This window comes from Dendronephthya gigantea, unplaced genomic scaffold, assembly GCF_004324835.1.
Source record: "Dendronephthya gigantea isolate DGI-Jeju-01 unplaced genomic scaffold, DenGig_1.0 000021F, whole genome shotgun sequence".
Taxonomy (NCBI): domain Eukaryota; kingdom Metazoa; phylum Cnidaria; class Anthozoa; order Malacalcyonacea; family Nephtheidae; genus Dendronephthya; species Dendronephthya gigantea.
Window position 1 is genome coordinate 1,255,857 of NW_021163031.1, and position 15,205 is coordinate 1,271,061.

General features: G+C 36.0%; 2 protein-coding genes across 5 annotated transcripts; one reads left to right on the forward strand and one right to left on the reverse strand.

Annotated features, from left to right (window-relative positions):
• Window positions 1-597: 597 nt before the first annotated feature.
• Window positions 598-7,064, forward strand: LOC114521828 (calcium/calmodulin-dependent protein kinase type 1D-like). 2 transcript variants are annotated; one of them, XM_028542374.1, is made up of 13 exons: window positions 598-846; window positions 3,421-3,495; window positions 3,949-4,080; window positions 4,842-4,916; window positions 5,043-5,184; window positions 5,341-5,363; window positions 5,478-5,578; window positions 5,667-5,742; window positions 5,828-5,920; window positions 6,015-6,034; window positions 6,160-6,238; window positions 6,470-6,557; window positions 6,722-7,064. In XM_028542374.1, the coding sequence occupies exons 1-13, from the start codon at window positions 779-781 to the stop codon at window positions 6,776-6,778; spliced, it is 1,029 nt and encodes a 342-aa protein (XP_028398175.1). In that variant the 5' UTR covers window positions 598-778; the 3' UTR covers window positions 6,779-7,064. The 2 variants fall into 2 exon arrangements, with proteins under 2 accessions (XP_028398175.1, XP_028398176.1); XM_028542375.1 differs by lacking the exon at window positions 598-846 and adding an exon at window positions 2,425-3,242.
• Window positions 7,065-7,166: 102 nt separating this feature from the next.
• Window positions 7,167-14,947, reverse strand: LOC114521825 (tRNA-splicing ligase RtcB homolog). 3 transcript variants are annotated; one of them, XM_028542369.1, is made up of 20 exons: window positions 14,698-14,947; window positions 14,119-14,197; window positions 13,757-13,824; window positions 13,623-13,671; window positions 13,264-13,409; window positions 13,098-13,159; window positions 12,955-13,004; window positions 12,325-12,431; window positions 11,829-11,933; window positions 11,676-11,730; window positions 11,084-11,145; window positions 10,536-10,649; window positions 9,876-9,968; window positions 9,435-9,530; window positions 8,990-9,036; window positions 8,826-8,889; window positions 8,725-8,753; window positions 8,199-8,289; window positions 8,069-8,111; window positions 7,167-7,665 (listed from the first exon to the last, which is right to left on the reverse strand). In XM_028542369.1, the coding sequence occupies exons 1-20, from the start codon at window positions 14,791-14,793 to the stop codon at window positions 7,601-7,603; spliced, it is 1,521 nt and encodes a 506-aa protein (XP_028398170.1). In that variant the 5' UTR covers window positions 14,794-14,947; the 3' UTR covers window positions 7,167-7,600. The 3 variants fall into 3 exon arrangements, with proteins under 3 accessions (XP_028398170.1, XP_028398172.1, XP_028398171.1); XM_028542371.1 differs by having other exon boundaries at window positions 14,527-14,791; XM_028542370.1 differs by having other exon boundaries at window positions 14,119-14,616; window positions 14,698-14,759.
• Window positions 14,948-15,205: the final 258 nt, after the last annotated feature.

Sequence of the window (15,205 nt, forward strand, 5' to 3'; positions counted from 1 at the left end):
ATTTTACTTATCTATACATCTACTATTTTATAACTCGCCCAATGTTTGACTTATTTCTAAACTTTACAAGTGTTCGCTTACGCTTACTGCTTTTTCATCACTGTATTTCAGTTGGAACTTGGAAGTCAAATTATATTCAAGGGGTGTGCAAGAATGACCCTATGGTTTGGCATTTGAAATAACAGCATGATATTAAAATATATTACAGTGTGTCACAACTAAAATATATTGAAACATATTAGCGCGTATACTGACAGTTTAACGTGAAAAAAATCGACATAACAGGGTCACAATCAGAACACAATCTTGTAACATTTTTTCAGTAAAGAAAAAAGGGATCATTGAGGAATAGTTCAATTTGCGCCATTGGGTCAAATGAGTGATATAAAACCGCGATTAACAAACGATTTGTGTTGTTAAAACTACAGATTTTGCAGTACTTATCAGTAGGACTTCGTGACAATTGATCGTGACAATCCCCCTACCTCCCCTCCAGAACATTCTCTCATGAACAATGCACAGAAGATGTCTGTCTTTTGTTCAAGACGCCTCAATTGTCAGAGATATTAATACAATCACTGCCCCCGCCTTGAAAGCAAATGAACTCTACCTTCATGTGTTTGCTTTGAAGCTCAGCGTGTTAGCCGAGGTATTTGAAATGCGTCTCCACTTCTAAATCCCTGCTAGCCATTTACCTTACTCTGGATACAACAAACGGCTTGATTTAAGCTTTGTGTCCGCAATTGGACGGAAAAGGTGTCTTGTGAATAGTTGAGATATGGAAGAACAAAATGGAACGATCGAGGCCGCTGATGGGAAAGGAGAAAAGAAACGAAAATCTAAGCGGTAAGTCGTAAGACGTCGTTTCATTTTGTAAGGAATTCTGTAATCGTTTAATGGCATATTGAGAGTAGATTAAGAGTTGCCGGAGACAATATGGTCGAGAATTCAACCACACATAATTACTACTTCCTGAATACGGAAGGAACGAAATAAAAGCACGATTCAAAAAGTTTAAAACGTGAAACAATCTTTAATAGGACTAGTTAGGTTCATTTACCAAACAGACATGAGATAACTACGTTATTTCGTCAGTTTGACTGAAGGCTGTCAAATCAAAAAGTGTTTGGTCTTAACCAGCTGCCTAGCCAGAAGATCTCGCTCGAAATTTTCATTTACCTTTGCTTCAAATATCAATTTTCATAAAACAGCGGTGTTTAGTCTGTTGACTTTTGACTTTCAATAAAGTGTATTTAATCCCATTTGTTTTGGCCAATGTCTGTTCATTATAATACAAGACGATTGTTTGTGGTTTTTCAAACGGCGGATATTTGCAATAAATATAGTTTGTTTTTATAGCCATTCACCAAATCTTATCATGGTCAATAATAAGACCGGAATTTCAGACAAAATTATTGTTATCGGCTAATTCATCTCTAAAGGCATGGTAATTAGGCTAAGATTAGGCGTCTGTCACTCTTTATAGCGAAAATTAAAGTATATAATAAGCGTTTGATTTTCTTATGTAATCCGTATTTGTTAGTTTTTGCGGCAACATTTAATTTTATACTTGTTCCTATTTTGCAAAGGCCTAAAAAATGGACTTATTTTATATAGCTGGAGTGCATGCTGCGAATGTGATCCTGCTGGATGTGATTTAGTCCGTAATTATTGTGGCCTACTGGGCGATATTTAAACTGGAGTAGCATTTAAAACATTTTCTTTGTACGAATCTGCCCAAAACGCGTTTGAATTGAATTAATTTTCTAGTTGGCTGGCTCAAAATATCTGATAATAAACTACGAAGTTCGTTCTAAACTTCGCGAGTAAATACCAGTCACGAGCACAGTCAGCTTCCTATAGAGATTGGCCTTAATTTTCTTAGCCATTGAGCCCTATAAGAAACTGGATTAAATTAAATTTCTAAGACGATCAGTTCACTAAAGGTGATTGCCTCTGTTTTCAACAATATATGCAAACAAAATATATTGAGACTTTTCAAATTATGCCCCCTTCCCTCCCATTTCAATGTTGTAATAACCTTCTAGTTGCTTTTGCTCACAAATGTAAATTGTCCTACAATTATGTGGGCATGTGCAACCATAGATTCCCAATTTTATATTAGGGCGCTTCCTAACCCCTTCCTTTATACGGTAAAAACGACCAGACCGGTCCTAGCTTGTTGTTTTTCACTACAAACAGATTACGGGTATTTTAGAGTGTTTTAAGAAATCTGCATTCAAGTTTATCGATATTTGCATCTGGTTTTCACGGAAAATGTAGTTTTACCGCTATATTTTAAAAGAAAAACTCTCTTTCAATTCGAAATACGACCAGTCTGACCATTTTGGCCGCTTAATGGAAAGCGCCCTTAGAGACAACATTGAGACTGGGGGAGGGGATGTTTGTCTCAGATATTTTGTGGTATTTGTGGACGATTTTAGACTCTTGCGGTTACAATATCATGTAGTCGTACATTTGTCGTTAAGTCGATAACACATTTTATGGTTTAGTATACTACTTCTGCCTTCAGCGCGATTGTACGAAAGCTGTAAAGCAATATTCCCAATATTTCGGGGAGGTTTTTCAACTGCATCAAGATTCTAAGCTACGTTAACACATGATGACACAGGACCAGAAAATTTGACCGTCCATCGAATTCATCTGGTTCAGGTGTTCACGCGGTGAAAATGGAAAAACATTTGACCCGGTTCTACATGTTCATACGAGAAAACCGTACAAATTTGAGCACGTTCCAAAATTCGCCCGGTTCCTTGTGAACGTAGCTTGAATGTAGTTAGGTACATCCATAACACTACCCACACGTAAACCGGAAGTTCAGGATGCCTCATCCTGAATACGAGGTTGGCTTGTTCAACAAACGTTTAATCAACCTTAATCAACCTTGAGTCTGCTATAAGTTACTTTATAAGGTTGCAGCCCAGTGTTCGAACTTCGAAATTGCATTAATATCCCTAATTAGTAATTATCCATGGTATTGTGATATCATCAGATATCGTAATTTTCGCCAGTCTCCATTCCCCTTGACGGCCCCGGTAAGGTCATCTATAAATGGGTACTATTGGTCATTGGTACTGTTTGTATACAAACATTGGGTTTGCGGCTTATAAATCCAAGTACATTTACACTGCTAGTAACGCGAGGAAAAATTTGCAGTGTTGACGAAGTTACGCTTACATAGGACCTATTTAGTTTTAGTTTGGTTATTCGGCCGTTGACAGGTATATATTTCACTCAATACAACTATTCAGTATTCCTTCAGTATTACAAAAGCGCTACACAGCAGGACAGCTGGCATAGCAATTAGTGCCGTGTCCGGGTGTCGAATTTCTACTTACATTCTATATATGTTTTATTTCTTTCCGCTCTGCGTGGACGTGTTTATATGGCTTCTAACAGCATGCCACTATTTGGAAAGTCAAATTTCGACGAGAAAATCACAAAGTTTTACGATTTAAAAGAAGTTCTTGGCACGTAAGTCGACCAAAATTATTCTATATGTTCAGTTTTGCTGACAGAAGGGAGCAAGTTTAAATTACAAGAAACTTTAGACTGTGTTTGTCCGTATAACAAGCAGTATAACACTAAGTTCATTTATCTACAAATATTGTGTAAATACATTGTTTTTAGTTCAGTTCATTTACAAATTCGGCGGTTAAAGGCTTGAAGTATGAAACATATTGTGGAGAATATTTTTGTAATGTTTGATAAAAAAGGCTATATTAAGGCCGTTAGGATTTCCCTTGGCTCAAATCACTACTGTAGCTCCAGAATTTTGTTGTGTATATTTTTTCAGTAAGGTCAAAATCATGTTGAACGGATAACTTAATATCGCATATAAAATAATAATACGTATAAGAGGAAGTGAATGAGTTGGTTATATAATTGCATTTGTTCAATTTGTTGTGTTTGCTTGTGTTATGGCAGAGGAGCGTTTTCAGAAGTTGTAAGAGGTGTAGAAAAATCAAGCGGAAAAGCTTATGCTATTAAATGCATTGCGAAGAAACAGCTGAAAGGCAAAGAAGATAGCATTGGAAATGAAATAAGTATTCTGAAAAAGTAAGTCATTTATAAACAAAGTGTAATTCAGTATATTTCCGGTTACTACGATTGAAGGAGTTATTTGTGTTTTAGTACCTACTTTTTTTGTCCATTAATAAAAAAACCTGCCTCAAGTAATCGGTCTACGAGGTTTCTAAATTTCCCTCACTGCCAAATTTGTATATCAGTGGAAGTGTGCCAAGAGGAATATTGCCAATTATATATTAAATTGTAACATTTGTAATTAGAAATTCTTTTATCTACCAAATTGTAAGAAATATTGAGTTTTCTGCAAAATCCTATGAAATATTACTTCTGAAAAAAGATTTTCATTGGGCAAAATTTCCAAGAGTACTCAATGTTGGTTCCTAACCTCAGCAGGTTAATAAAACCAAACATCTTTATTAGTTATTTCAAATTTAAGTTTTTGTAACTCAGCAGGCAATCATGCATGTTAAGTGTCACCTGTTCTATATCTAATTTTATAAATTTAAACTGGGAACATTACAAAACTCACTTGCTAAAGTTTATGTCTTGCTCTCACTTTCACACAAAAATAGCTTTGTCTGGCACATTCATAACTTCTATCTGTCTGGTTATAGTTGAAGTCACAAGACATTAGTTAACTGCTGGGTAATTTGGCCATTAGAGACCATTACTACTCAAGATAGAACCCAATCCTATGGGTACCTTGTTATTACAAGAGACCTCAATATTACAGCACAATTTGAATGCATCTATTTTACCTTGTTAATACAGCATCACCAAAATTTGTTTAGAGTTAACCACAAACACATAATTGGAATGAAAGAGTTATATGACAATAAAACACACCTCTATCTAGTTATGGATCTGTAAGTAGTGCTAAGAATTCTGCAGGTTCAACATATTGATAAGGTCATCTGAAAGCAATATTCAGCTGTCTGTTGCATGTTCCAAAATATATGTCCTTGTGACTAACATGTTCTTGCTTTTTGCAGTGTCACAGGAGGGGAACTGTTTGACCGTATAGTTGAATGTGGGAGTTATACTGAAAAAGATGCTAGTGATGCTCTGAAGTGTATATTAGAAGCTTGTGCTTATTTACATGATACCTTGGGTGTTGTTCATAGGGATTTAAAGGTAATGCTAACAAATACTGTTAGTAACCTCAAATGTATTCCTCCTTGCGACTTTGTGTCCGAGGTCCCCCTCTAGTGATGGCGCCTCAAACCATGCTTTAAATGATAGATGTTCAATAATGTCTTTAACATACTGTAACTTCTCAATCTCGTTTAGCCTGAAAATTTGCTCTATGAAACGTAAGTTTAATATTTTGTGAAGCTGGACTAAAGGACTTAATTAATCAATGCCAAATAAAGTGAACAATCTTACTCTATTCAATGTTTGACTCAGTGAATAAACATTTTATTTAGGGAAGATGAAGATGCAAGATTAATGATCAGTGATTTTGGGTTATCTAAAGGCACAGAAGATGGTGTAATGGACACTGCTTGTGGGACACCAGGATATGTTGGTCAGTTATTTTAACTCTACTACTTTAGTTATATTTTTAGAGCAGTGAATCAATGTGTTAAAATATATGTACAACTATTGTGTACTAGCTCCTGAAGTCTTGAAACAGCAACCATATGGACCACCAGTGGATTGTTGGTCAATTGGTGTTATAGCATACATTTTGTAAGTAAACTTCAAATATTTTATCAATGCAAAGGCATTTTTGGATATAATAGAACATGTGCGATAAGATCAATTTCTTGTTCAGGTTGTGTGGCTATCCTCCATTCTATGATGAAGATGATTCTACATTATTTGCACAGATAATGAGAGCAGAATATGAATTTGATGCACCTTACTGGTGGGTGTAATAAACTGTTGATATTTATGGTCAAGGTTAAGCTCATCTGGTACTTTTTCACCATTAAAAACTTTTCTCTATGTTTGGTTTTTAGGGATGATATCTCACCATCAGGTAATAATGAGGTTGATCATAGTTAATTTTGCAGAATTTAATTTTTGTTAATTGTACATTTTGCCAACATGGAATTGTCATATTATATCAGAGATTAAAATTTCTGTCCCAAATTTTTTTTGCAGCAAAAGATTTAGTTGGCCACCTTATGGAACCAGATCCTGAGAAACGATTCACCTGCAGCGAAGCTTTAGTGCATCCATGGTAGGTCAACATTTAGTGCATCCACCGTATGTCAACATTTATAATATAAATAGTGCACCCACAGTAGGTCAACATTTAGTCCATCCATGGCAAGTCAACATTTAGTGCATCCATGCTCAGTCAACATTTAGTGCATTAATGGTAGGGCTATTGGCATTGTCAAATTTCTGCATACCCAAATTTAAGTATTATGTCCGATTATGAAAAAAAAAGTTTTATATCATTTGGCAGGATATCAGGGGGAACAGCGTCAAGTAGAGATATCCATGTATCTGTTAGTGAACAAATGAAAAAATCTTTTGCCAAAAACAGATGGAAGGTAATGTTATGAGCAATCATTATGGTTACAAAATTTTCCCTGAAACCAACAGCACAGGGCAGTAGTGAGGGCACAAAATCATGAGCAATACAGAGATTTCCATGAACGAACATATTAATTCCTTTACCGGACCCTGTGAACATATTTTTTTGTTTTCCTTGTAGCAAGCATTCAATGCAACGACTGCCATCAACAGAATGAAACTGCTTGGCATAAAGTAACAATCAACTATCGAAAATTTAGAACTTAATCAAGAAACATTTTACTCATTTAATATTCGTTTTCACGCTGCGGTATACTGTATAGGATCGGTCGCGTTGATAATGAGTTGAGGTTTGTTTTTCAATTATAATCAGCACGTCAACGTGGTTTTGTTGGCATTTCTGCGTGCTGACGTGGCTAGCAAAGATATTCTAGGGGCGTACTCTTGGAATAGGATGTAATGACTGACTCAGTGGATGTAATCATGTAATATACGCCATATTTATGGTTTATCATTATTAATAGGGGGGGAGGACTTTGTACTAATATGTTGTACACAAAATGGTAAACACGAAAACGATGTGGGGTGAACAAATGCCTTCGTATGTTTTGTTTTAAGCTTTAAAATGAACTGTAAATTTACTTTTATTTGTCGATTATAAATACATATCCAAGTTTCCGTATTAAAACACCCTGGTGGCGGTGGTAATTGATTTAAATTTTGGTATTAAATTATATTTCGCGTTAATCCGAAGAATCTGTAGACGAAATTATCGTTCTCTTTGGCTGTTAGTGCGTTCTTCTCAATTTTTTATTTTCCCTTCAGCTCCGGCCCTTTTAATAATCGTCTTAACGCGTTCTCTCAAATTATTTTCTAATATTTATCCAGTGCTAACTTTGAGGTTTTTTAACTGCTTCAGAAGAGACGATTCGCAAAGGTTTTCAGTGAAGTCCATTCGAAATATTAAATCTGGGGGTGAAGTCATCCAACCATGCATACTTATATACTATGCTCCACAACAACGCACACGTACTTGTTTCCATAGCAACATGTTTCGACACTATCCTTTGATAACAGCAACAGGTCTTAATTTGATTGCTTTCTTGCTTATCCCAGCGGCATGGCCTTGAAAAGAGAGAAGCGTTATGAAAGGTTTTCGACATGTAGGCTTTTGCTGGGGTTGACACTTGACTTGACATAAGCTAGTCATTACAGTAATGCTGGTCATTACAGTACTGCTGCTGGTCATTACAGTACTGCTGCTGGTCATTACAGTGCTGCTGGTCATTACAGTACTGCTGCTGGTCATTACAGTACTGCTGCTGGTCATTACAGTACTGCTGCTGGTCATTACAGTACTGCTGGTCCCGACTGAAGTCTGATGGAATTCACACTAATACATATAGTGTTTTCCACGGATCAAACACCGTAACAAAGACCTCACTCACTTCACGTTTTCAATTTGCGAGCCTATGAACGATGCTCGCAACTGACCTGTATTCTTAATACAAATCTGAAGTCTACTTACACGTATCAACGACGTCGGTGACATTCTTGTACGATTCTGGAGCCTGGAAGAGAATTACATATATTAAATAAAACTAGGAGGATTCCGAGGTTATCTCTTTCCAAATCTTAGCATAAAAATTTTACACTACCTCCTCCATAACCAACTTAGGTGAAGCGACTCTGATGGATATCCCTTTTTCCGCTAACTTAGCAAGCACATCTTGATAGTCGAGATTACGCCTAGAAAAAATAAAGATGTATGTTGCTTTACGCAATACAGCAGACAAAGGTGCTATGTCACATGTTTACAAAAGACGGTTTCTGATATAAATACCAACAGGGGGAAAATGTTAAAGTAACAGGAAAATCGAAATTATTGAGAATGGCCATTTTTTAACAGGTATATCATGGTAAAGGCGAAAAAAGGGTAAACAGAAATATATACTTGTTAGAGAATTAGATCACAGGTCAGAACTTCCTCTGAGAACTTTCACCCCCCAGATCCCTCTGAGAATTTCACCCCCAAGACCACACTGAGAACCCCCCCCCCGAGACCCCTGTGAAACAACTACACTTAATTTCGTCAGGAATAAGCCATTAATATGACTCTTGTCTGCTTTTTCAGCTCTTTCTAGAAAACTTCAAGAAAGTCAGCTAAATGTGAACAGGCCTTACCTAGATTTCGCACGAGACAAAGCGCGTCCCTGAAAACAATAAATTGGTAGAAAAATTAGATTTAACAGAGATTTAGTGTGAAAATGTCATCTTTGGCTTACAGCTCCATGACAGGTCGTTCCAAATGTCTCATTCATTCCTTTCTCCGTTCCTGTCAGCACGTAACTGTATAAAATTTTTTGAAAATATACTTATTTATTTTTTTAAATACCAAATCTAGAAATCTGTTCAGGCCAACAATCATGCATTAGTAAGGTAAACATACCTGCACGTGCCCATTGTGCCGCCAATTAGAACTGGTTGTCCAGTCAACTGAAAGATTATATAAAAGTCAGTTTACATGGACGATTCTTGTTGCAATTTTACGTCCAATTTTCTTCTCTTGAATGATGTGAAAAAGTGAATTAGTCTTATAGGCTGTTTATAAAGCCAATGAAAAACTCGCTCCTTAACATCCATCAAAAGACAAAATCGCACCAAAAATTGCGGCAACGTGAGGTAAAATTGACCGCAGCTGGACGTAAGCAAGTTTAAGATTGAAATACTGGATCTTTAGAGCTTAATCAGCTTATTTGAAATCTTCAGAGTTTTTTTAAAAACATTGTCATATTTTGCAATCGGTAGTTCAGTAATCATCATTATCCCATATGTTCGCGTTGTTTGCTGCTGATTAGAGGAGCAAACTTGAAAATGCAACGCTCTGTAATTACCTGATAATCGACAGGAATAAGTGGGTGATGAGGAGGGAATGCTCGCGTAGATCCCTTACGATGAACCAGCAGTGTTTTCTGTTTATTATCGATCATCTTTTTATTAGTTAAGAAAACTTAAAATATCCAGTCTTGTCTGTTTTAATTTTTAATAAATTTAATGACAGTTACTATGTCGCACTCCCAGGCTACGATCTTGCTGTGGGACAGTGTTAAACTATACTCAAAATATATTTTTGCTGTTTGAAGGTGAAGTTGATTCAACAGTAAGCACTTTCAATGTAAGCTAATTAAGATGAAATTAGGGTGATTTCCATGTGCGTTTCTTTTAGAGCTAAATAAGTACGGCGAGTGCTGCCAAGACTGATTATGTAAGAGGCCACATGCAAAATATACTCACAAAATACAGATAAGAAGAAAATTATGTTTGTAAAAGGATACGTGTTCTTCGACTTTCGCAATGTTGTGTGAGACATCATAAATTATTTGCATATCCAAGTCATCTGGTGTTGATCCAAACACTTTCGCAAATGCCTACAATTTTTGAGTTCATTTTTACAATTCAATAGAAACTACAGACGAAAATATTCTTTCTTCGGCATTATGCCTAGAAAAAACGCCTGTGAAATGAAACGGCTAAACAGGCTTTCAAACCGGTTAATCCGGTTTACTTCTAGCGGAATTTTTGAGCTAAGCGAATTTATTCTTTTGCATTTGAACAATCTGTTCCAGATAGTTGCAGCTGAAACAAAAAATGTCGCTTATAATTATAACCAAGCGTAAAATGACTTTGAGAGATATTGAAATGAGTAAATAACATGATCCTGGCTGTCGTGTGGTCATCCTAACAATATAGCATGTGATTGTTTTCTTTCAAAAAGACTAATTTAATACCTCAGAATCATCTCAAGCCTCGTTAAATCTCGGGTAACCCGGGCTCATGTGAACAGTGAACAGCCCCTATATCGCATGGAAAACCGGCCTTCTGAGAGGCAAAACACTGGTCGAGGACTCGAGGTTCTCTAAAGAACCACGAGAAAAGCCAAGTTGTTTTAAAATATCATTGATACATAGAAGTCTGTAATAATATATTGTCAATACCTGTCTAGTTAAGAAAGTCATAGAAGATCTGTTCACCCAGGCGTAGTTAGCAGCTGCAGCCATTCCTTTCAAATAATCCTGACCTTCCTGTGAGCTGATGGTGGCACAAGCAAGCTACAAAACATAACATTCTGAATTGAGACAGAGAATATTTTCACTCTATTGCAAAAGAATGGTAAAAAACTAGAAGATTTTGATGCGTCGCCGGCGCGCTCCTCCACTAGACTGAACTTTTCGTTCGAACGAAATGTTTCGGGTTTTTTGTCAATTGTAATTCGGTCAAAATTTTCGCTAGATCAAATAATTAAGCCCAGTTAAAAAACGCTATGAAGGTTGGTTTTATTGGTGGTTCCAAATTTACACAACGCATCTTCAAAAATCTTCATTAAAAATCTTCACCGGCTGACAATAAGCTGATACAAATATATATATAGCTTTAGGATTTACGCGCTTGTTTGTACGTTACCACCAGTGAATAAGTGAACATTTTGTTTCATTGTATTAGATGCCAGAATTAGGAATATTTATCCACAAGATCTCGTTTTTACCTGTCTATCGTTTACGTCAATCTTGTCTCGTTTCATTGCCTTCTCCATTGAAACTAACGCGTCTGAATTCAAACAAAAAAACCATATCATTATCTATTGTTTTTAATGCGTTCGGCGCATGAGAAGTGCCTACACCTATTCCCACGATCACTAATGCCACATGGTGTACAAAATCACATGCATCAGGAGGAGTCTAATCAAGTTGCCTGCTTCTTCGTATCCATTTGTCAAATTACAACCATCAATATATGAGTAAGCCTGGATAGCGTATTTTAGTTGCCCACAAGTCGAAATGCAGTGATCTAGATATAGCTGGATGCAGTTACTGATATCTGTATAGTGCAAAATAGGAATAGAAAACATGCAAGTCACTATCGTAGTACTCCAAAGGCACAGCTTCACTTGATTATCCAGGTTTATTCATTATATCGATGGTGATAATATCCAAAATACAACAAACTACAAATTAGCTGACAGTGCAGGTGTACAGATACGTTCGCGGGTGGTTACAACGATTTTATGGCTTATCCATACTGTGGGTTGATATCGATATAGAGCACAAGAATTCATAAGCCATCTCTCACTCACTCACCTGTTGCAACCTGATGACCAAGACCACGACTGCCGCTGTGTATCATCACACACACCTAAAAGATATATTTTGCAATTTATTTTATCATCAAATCAACTGGCCATCTCATATTATGATTCACGTAAGACTACTTCAACAACAAAACACGCCCACCTGTCCTTTGTGGTCCACGCCCATTTTTTTAGCAGCAAAATTATCGAAGATTTCATCGACGACCTGAATCTCAGCGTAATGGTTTCCAGCGCCGAGAGTTCCCAGCTGGAAGATTTAGATTTGAAAAATAAAACTTACCAAATCTTTAAGTTCATGTAGCTACTGAATATTAATTTACTACTCAAGGTTAAACAGAAACACGGAGAGCATTTAAGGCCCTGTTAAGGTCTGTTCACATTATCCAATTTTGTCGGATCCAATTTACTTCTGATGGATACTTTATAGTCTGTTGACTTGCAACGTATATGGGCAGCAAATCAACTAAAGCCAATTCAGTACTGCTTTCTTAATAACAAACTACATTCCATACGTCAGAAGTGAATTGGATCCGACAAAGTTTGGTAGTGTGATAGAATTGCATAACAAGTTGCAAGAATAATTGCACCGCAAAACATGCAGGGCCTTCAAGAATGATAGCATTAAATCGACATCTTACCTGTGGCAGACCGCGTTTTTTCGCTCGAGGACTGACTTTTGAGGAGTCCGCTTGAAGCATTCGGCCATATTCTTCACAATGTTCCTTGTCTTCAGCCCAGGCATAACCTGAATTATAAAATGACATTCATGAAACAACCTACCGCAATTTCTGTACATAGTTATATTAGTTAAGACTTATCCTAAATGCAAAGACAAGTTGTCTGTTTGCAAGATTTGTTATGTTTCCCCTACAAACTTAACACAATCTTAAGAATATGGACAATAATCGTGGAAAACATGTTGGAAGACAAAGGTTGTCCACTACTGGACAAATTTCAAATTGCTATTCACATTATCTACAGCGTGAGGCGCGATATTCCGAGAAATTTTGAATATTAAATTTGAGTATTCAAGGATACGCGTTGAAAGCAACGAGCTGTGTCAGTCCCAGTTGGCTCAATATTAAATATGTAAGTCGAGTGGCAGGAAATTTTCAAAAATATCTCTCAGCATAACTTTCATAAAAAAAACAATATCCTACATATGAACTCTTGACGATTCACATGTTTGTTGCAACACGGTTTTTAGGGCCTGATACCTGCACTAAGTGACACATGTTTTTACAATTTTCAACAGAAGGTTTACTCACCTTCGCGTAATGACCAGTCAATTCCCATCTCCAGCGCTTCTTCAAGATCTCTGAGACATTAAGTAACAAAAATGTGCTGATTATGACAGGTTATTTTCATTAAATGTTTCTAAAAAATTCAAAACTTTCTGACTAAAACTCACTTTGCTGCCATTGGTATGATGCCTTTTGAACCAACACCAACAGGAATGTGATCAAATAAGGACTTGAGAAAAAATACTTTCACTTAATAACAATTTGTCAAACAGTGCAAAAAAACACTTTTTTTACACGAAAATGTTTTCTTTTATGTGACATGTCAATACTCACCTGAGCAAGCTGTTCTTTTCTTGGTAAAACATCTTTTTCATCCAGGTTAGTACGAATTAACCTCACCCCACAGTTTATATCAAATCCAACCCCACCTGGAGACACAACTGCACTTGGATCATTCATATCAAATGCTGCCATATTACCTGGAGAAATAAAATGTCACCTCTAAAATTACTGAGGAAAGTCCTCAGTTCAAAACATTAGGAAGCTTCCCTGTATATTTGTGATGGTTTCTAGACTCTCTGGTTATCTCGAAATTATGGTGGCAATATATTTCACATTTCTAAGTTATTTTGATCAATAGCTCATGCATTTGTCAAAAGTTATTTAATCATATCAACATGGTAATTATATACCAATTGCAAATCCATATCCTGAATGTACATCAGGCAAGCCCACAGATTTCTACAACAGTGTCACAAAATATATTTTAGTTGGTTTGCATCTACTATAATCGAAATTATCATCCTGGAATCTTTTTATATCTTACTCCAACTATTCCTGGAAGAGATGCAACATTTGCAATCTGTTTGACACCTGGAATAAAGCCTCCAACACCTGTGTTAAAGAAATTTAAAAAAAACTTAGAAAGATTTGTCATAATTAATAACATGTTGTTGCCTGTTCAAAAAGTGGTGCTGAGATGTGTAATGTAGGAAATGTTTTCAAATGGGAATGGTGCACAATAAATAATTCATCTTTTATGGGATTGATGACATATATAATATTAACAATTTTCAATTGTTCATTTCTATTTATCTCCATCACTTGATGATTGAATTGGATATAAAACTTAAGGTAATGTGAAATTTTGCATAACAAGACTAGTTATGACCAACATGTTGTTCTTACCTGCAGAATTACACCAATGTCTTAGTTCATCAAACATCAAAGTTTCCAACTGGTTATTGATATAAAATATTCCTTCAACCTATTAACAAGTCAGAGTATAAATGATTATGAGGGTATGCCAAAAGTCCAAATGATGACCAAATGTTTCAAAATAAAAAACAAAACAGAATTCAGATGACAAGTTTGGATTTAGACAAAGACTTGAAACTAACCAGGCTCATGTAACAGCCCCTTAGACTTGCCATGCAGTTTACATGCTACAATAATACCTTTCTAAACTATTATTAATTTTTTAATGAAAAATCTAGGAGTTTCAATTTACAAACAATTTAATCAAAAGTAATACAACTGGTTTAATTTTCTCTGCAACATAAAATGAGCAAAGCTTGAATTGGTTTACGGTAATACCTGACGATTTATTATTGATCACTTAGAAACCTTTCAATCAAAACCTTCATCAGATCAATATATTAAAAACAATTATCTGTGCTCATACAGCTAGATAAATAGGAATAAATTCTGGATTGATGTTTTCAATAAGCAATTTGTAACAATTGGATGTTGTAGTGTGAAATATACCTTCATATTATCAACGAACCCTTTCTTAATTCTATAGCTGTGGCTAGAAAGCCTTTCTATATAGCCGCATTCCTCTTGAAATGTTCTTACCACCATATTTTACAAAACAGAATTTTGATTTCTCCTTTCTTAGAGCAAATAAATGAAGAAACTATCAAATGAATCTATAAATGAAATAGCAAAGTCAGCACTGTTACAGTCTAACAGTTTGGTTGATATGGGAAATTGCCTGAGTGTACTGCCCGGGAGAAGGTGGCCTTTGAAAGTAGGTTCTAAAAACCATCCCTCAGAGAGAGATCTACTAAAACCACTGACATTCCTCAGAGGCTCAGACCTCTAGACAGGAAATTTTTAAAACGTGGATCAAACAAATGTCATATCCTAGTCACATAATCTATCAGCAAAACAATTTACTATACACAAATTCTGTTACATGTTTCTTCTGATGATCTCAATTGATTGGTTCTTCAATTGGTTCTTACTGTTTTTAAATGTGCACAACCTATAT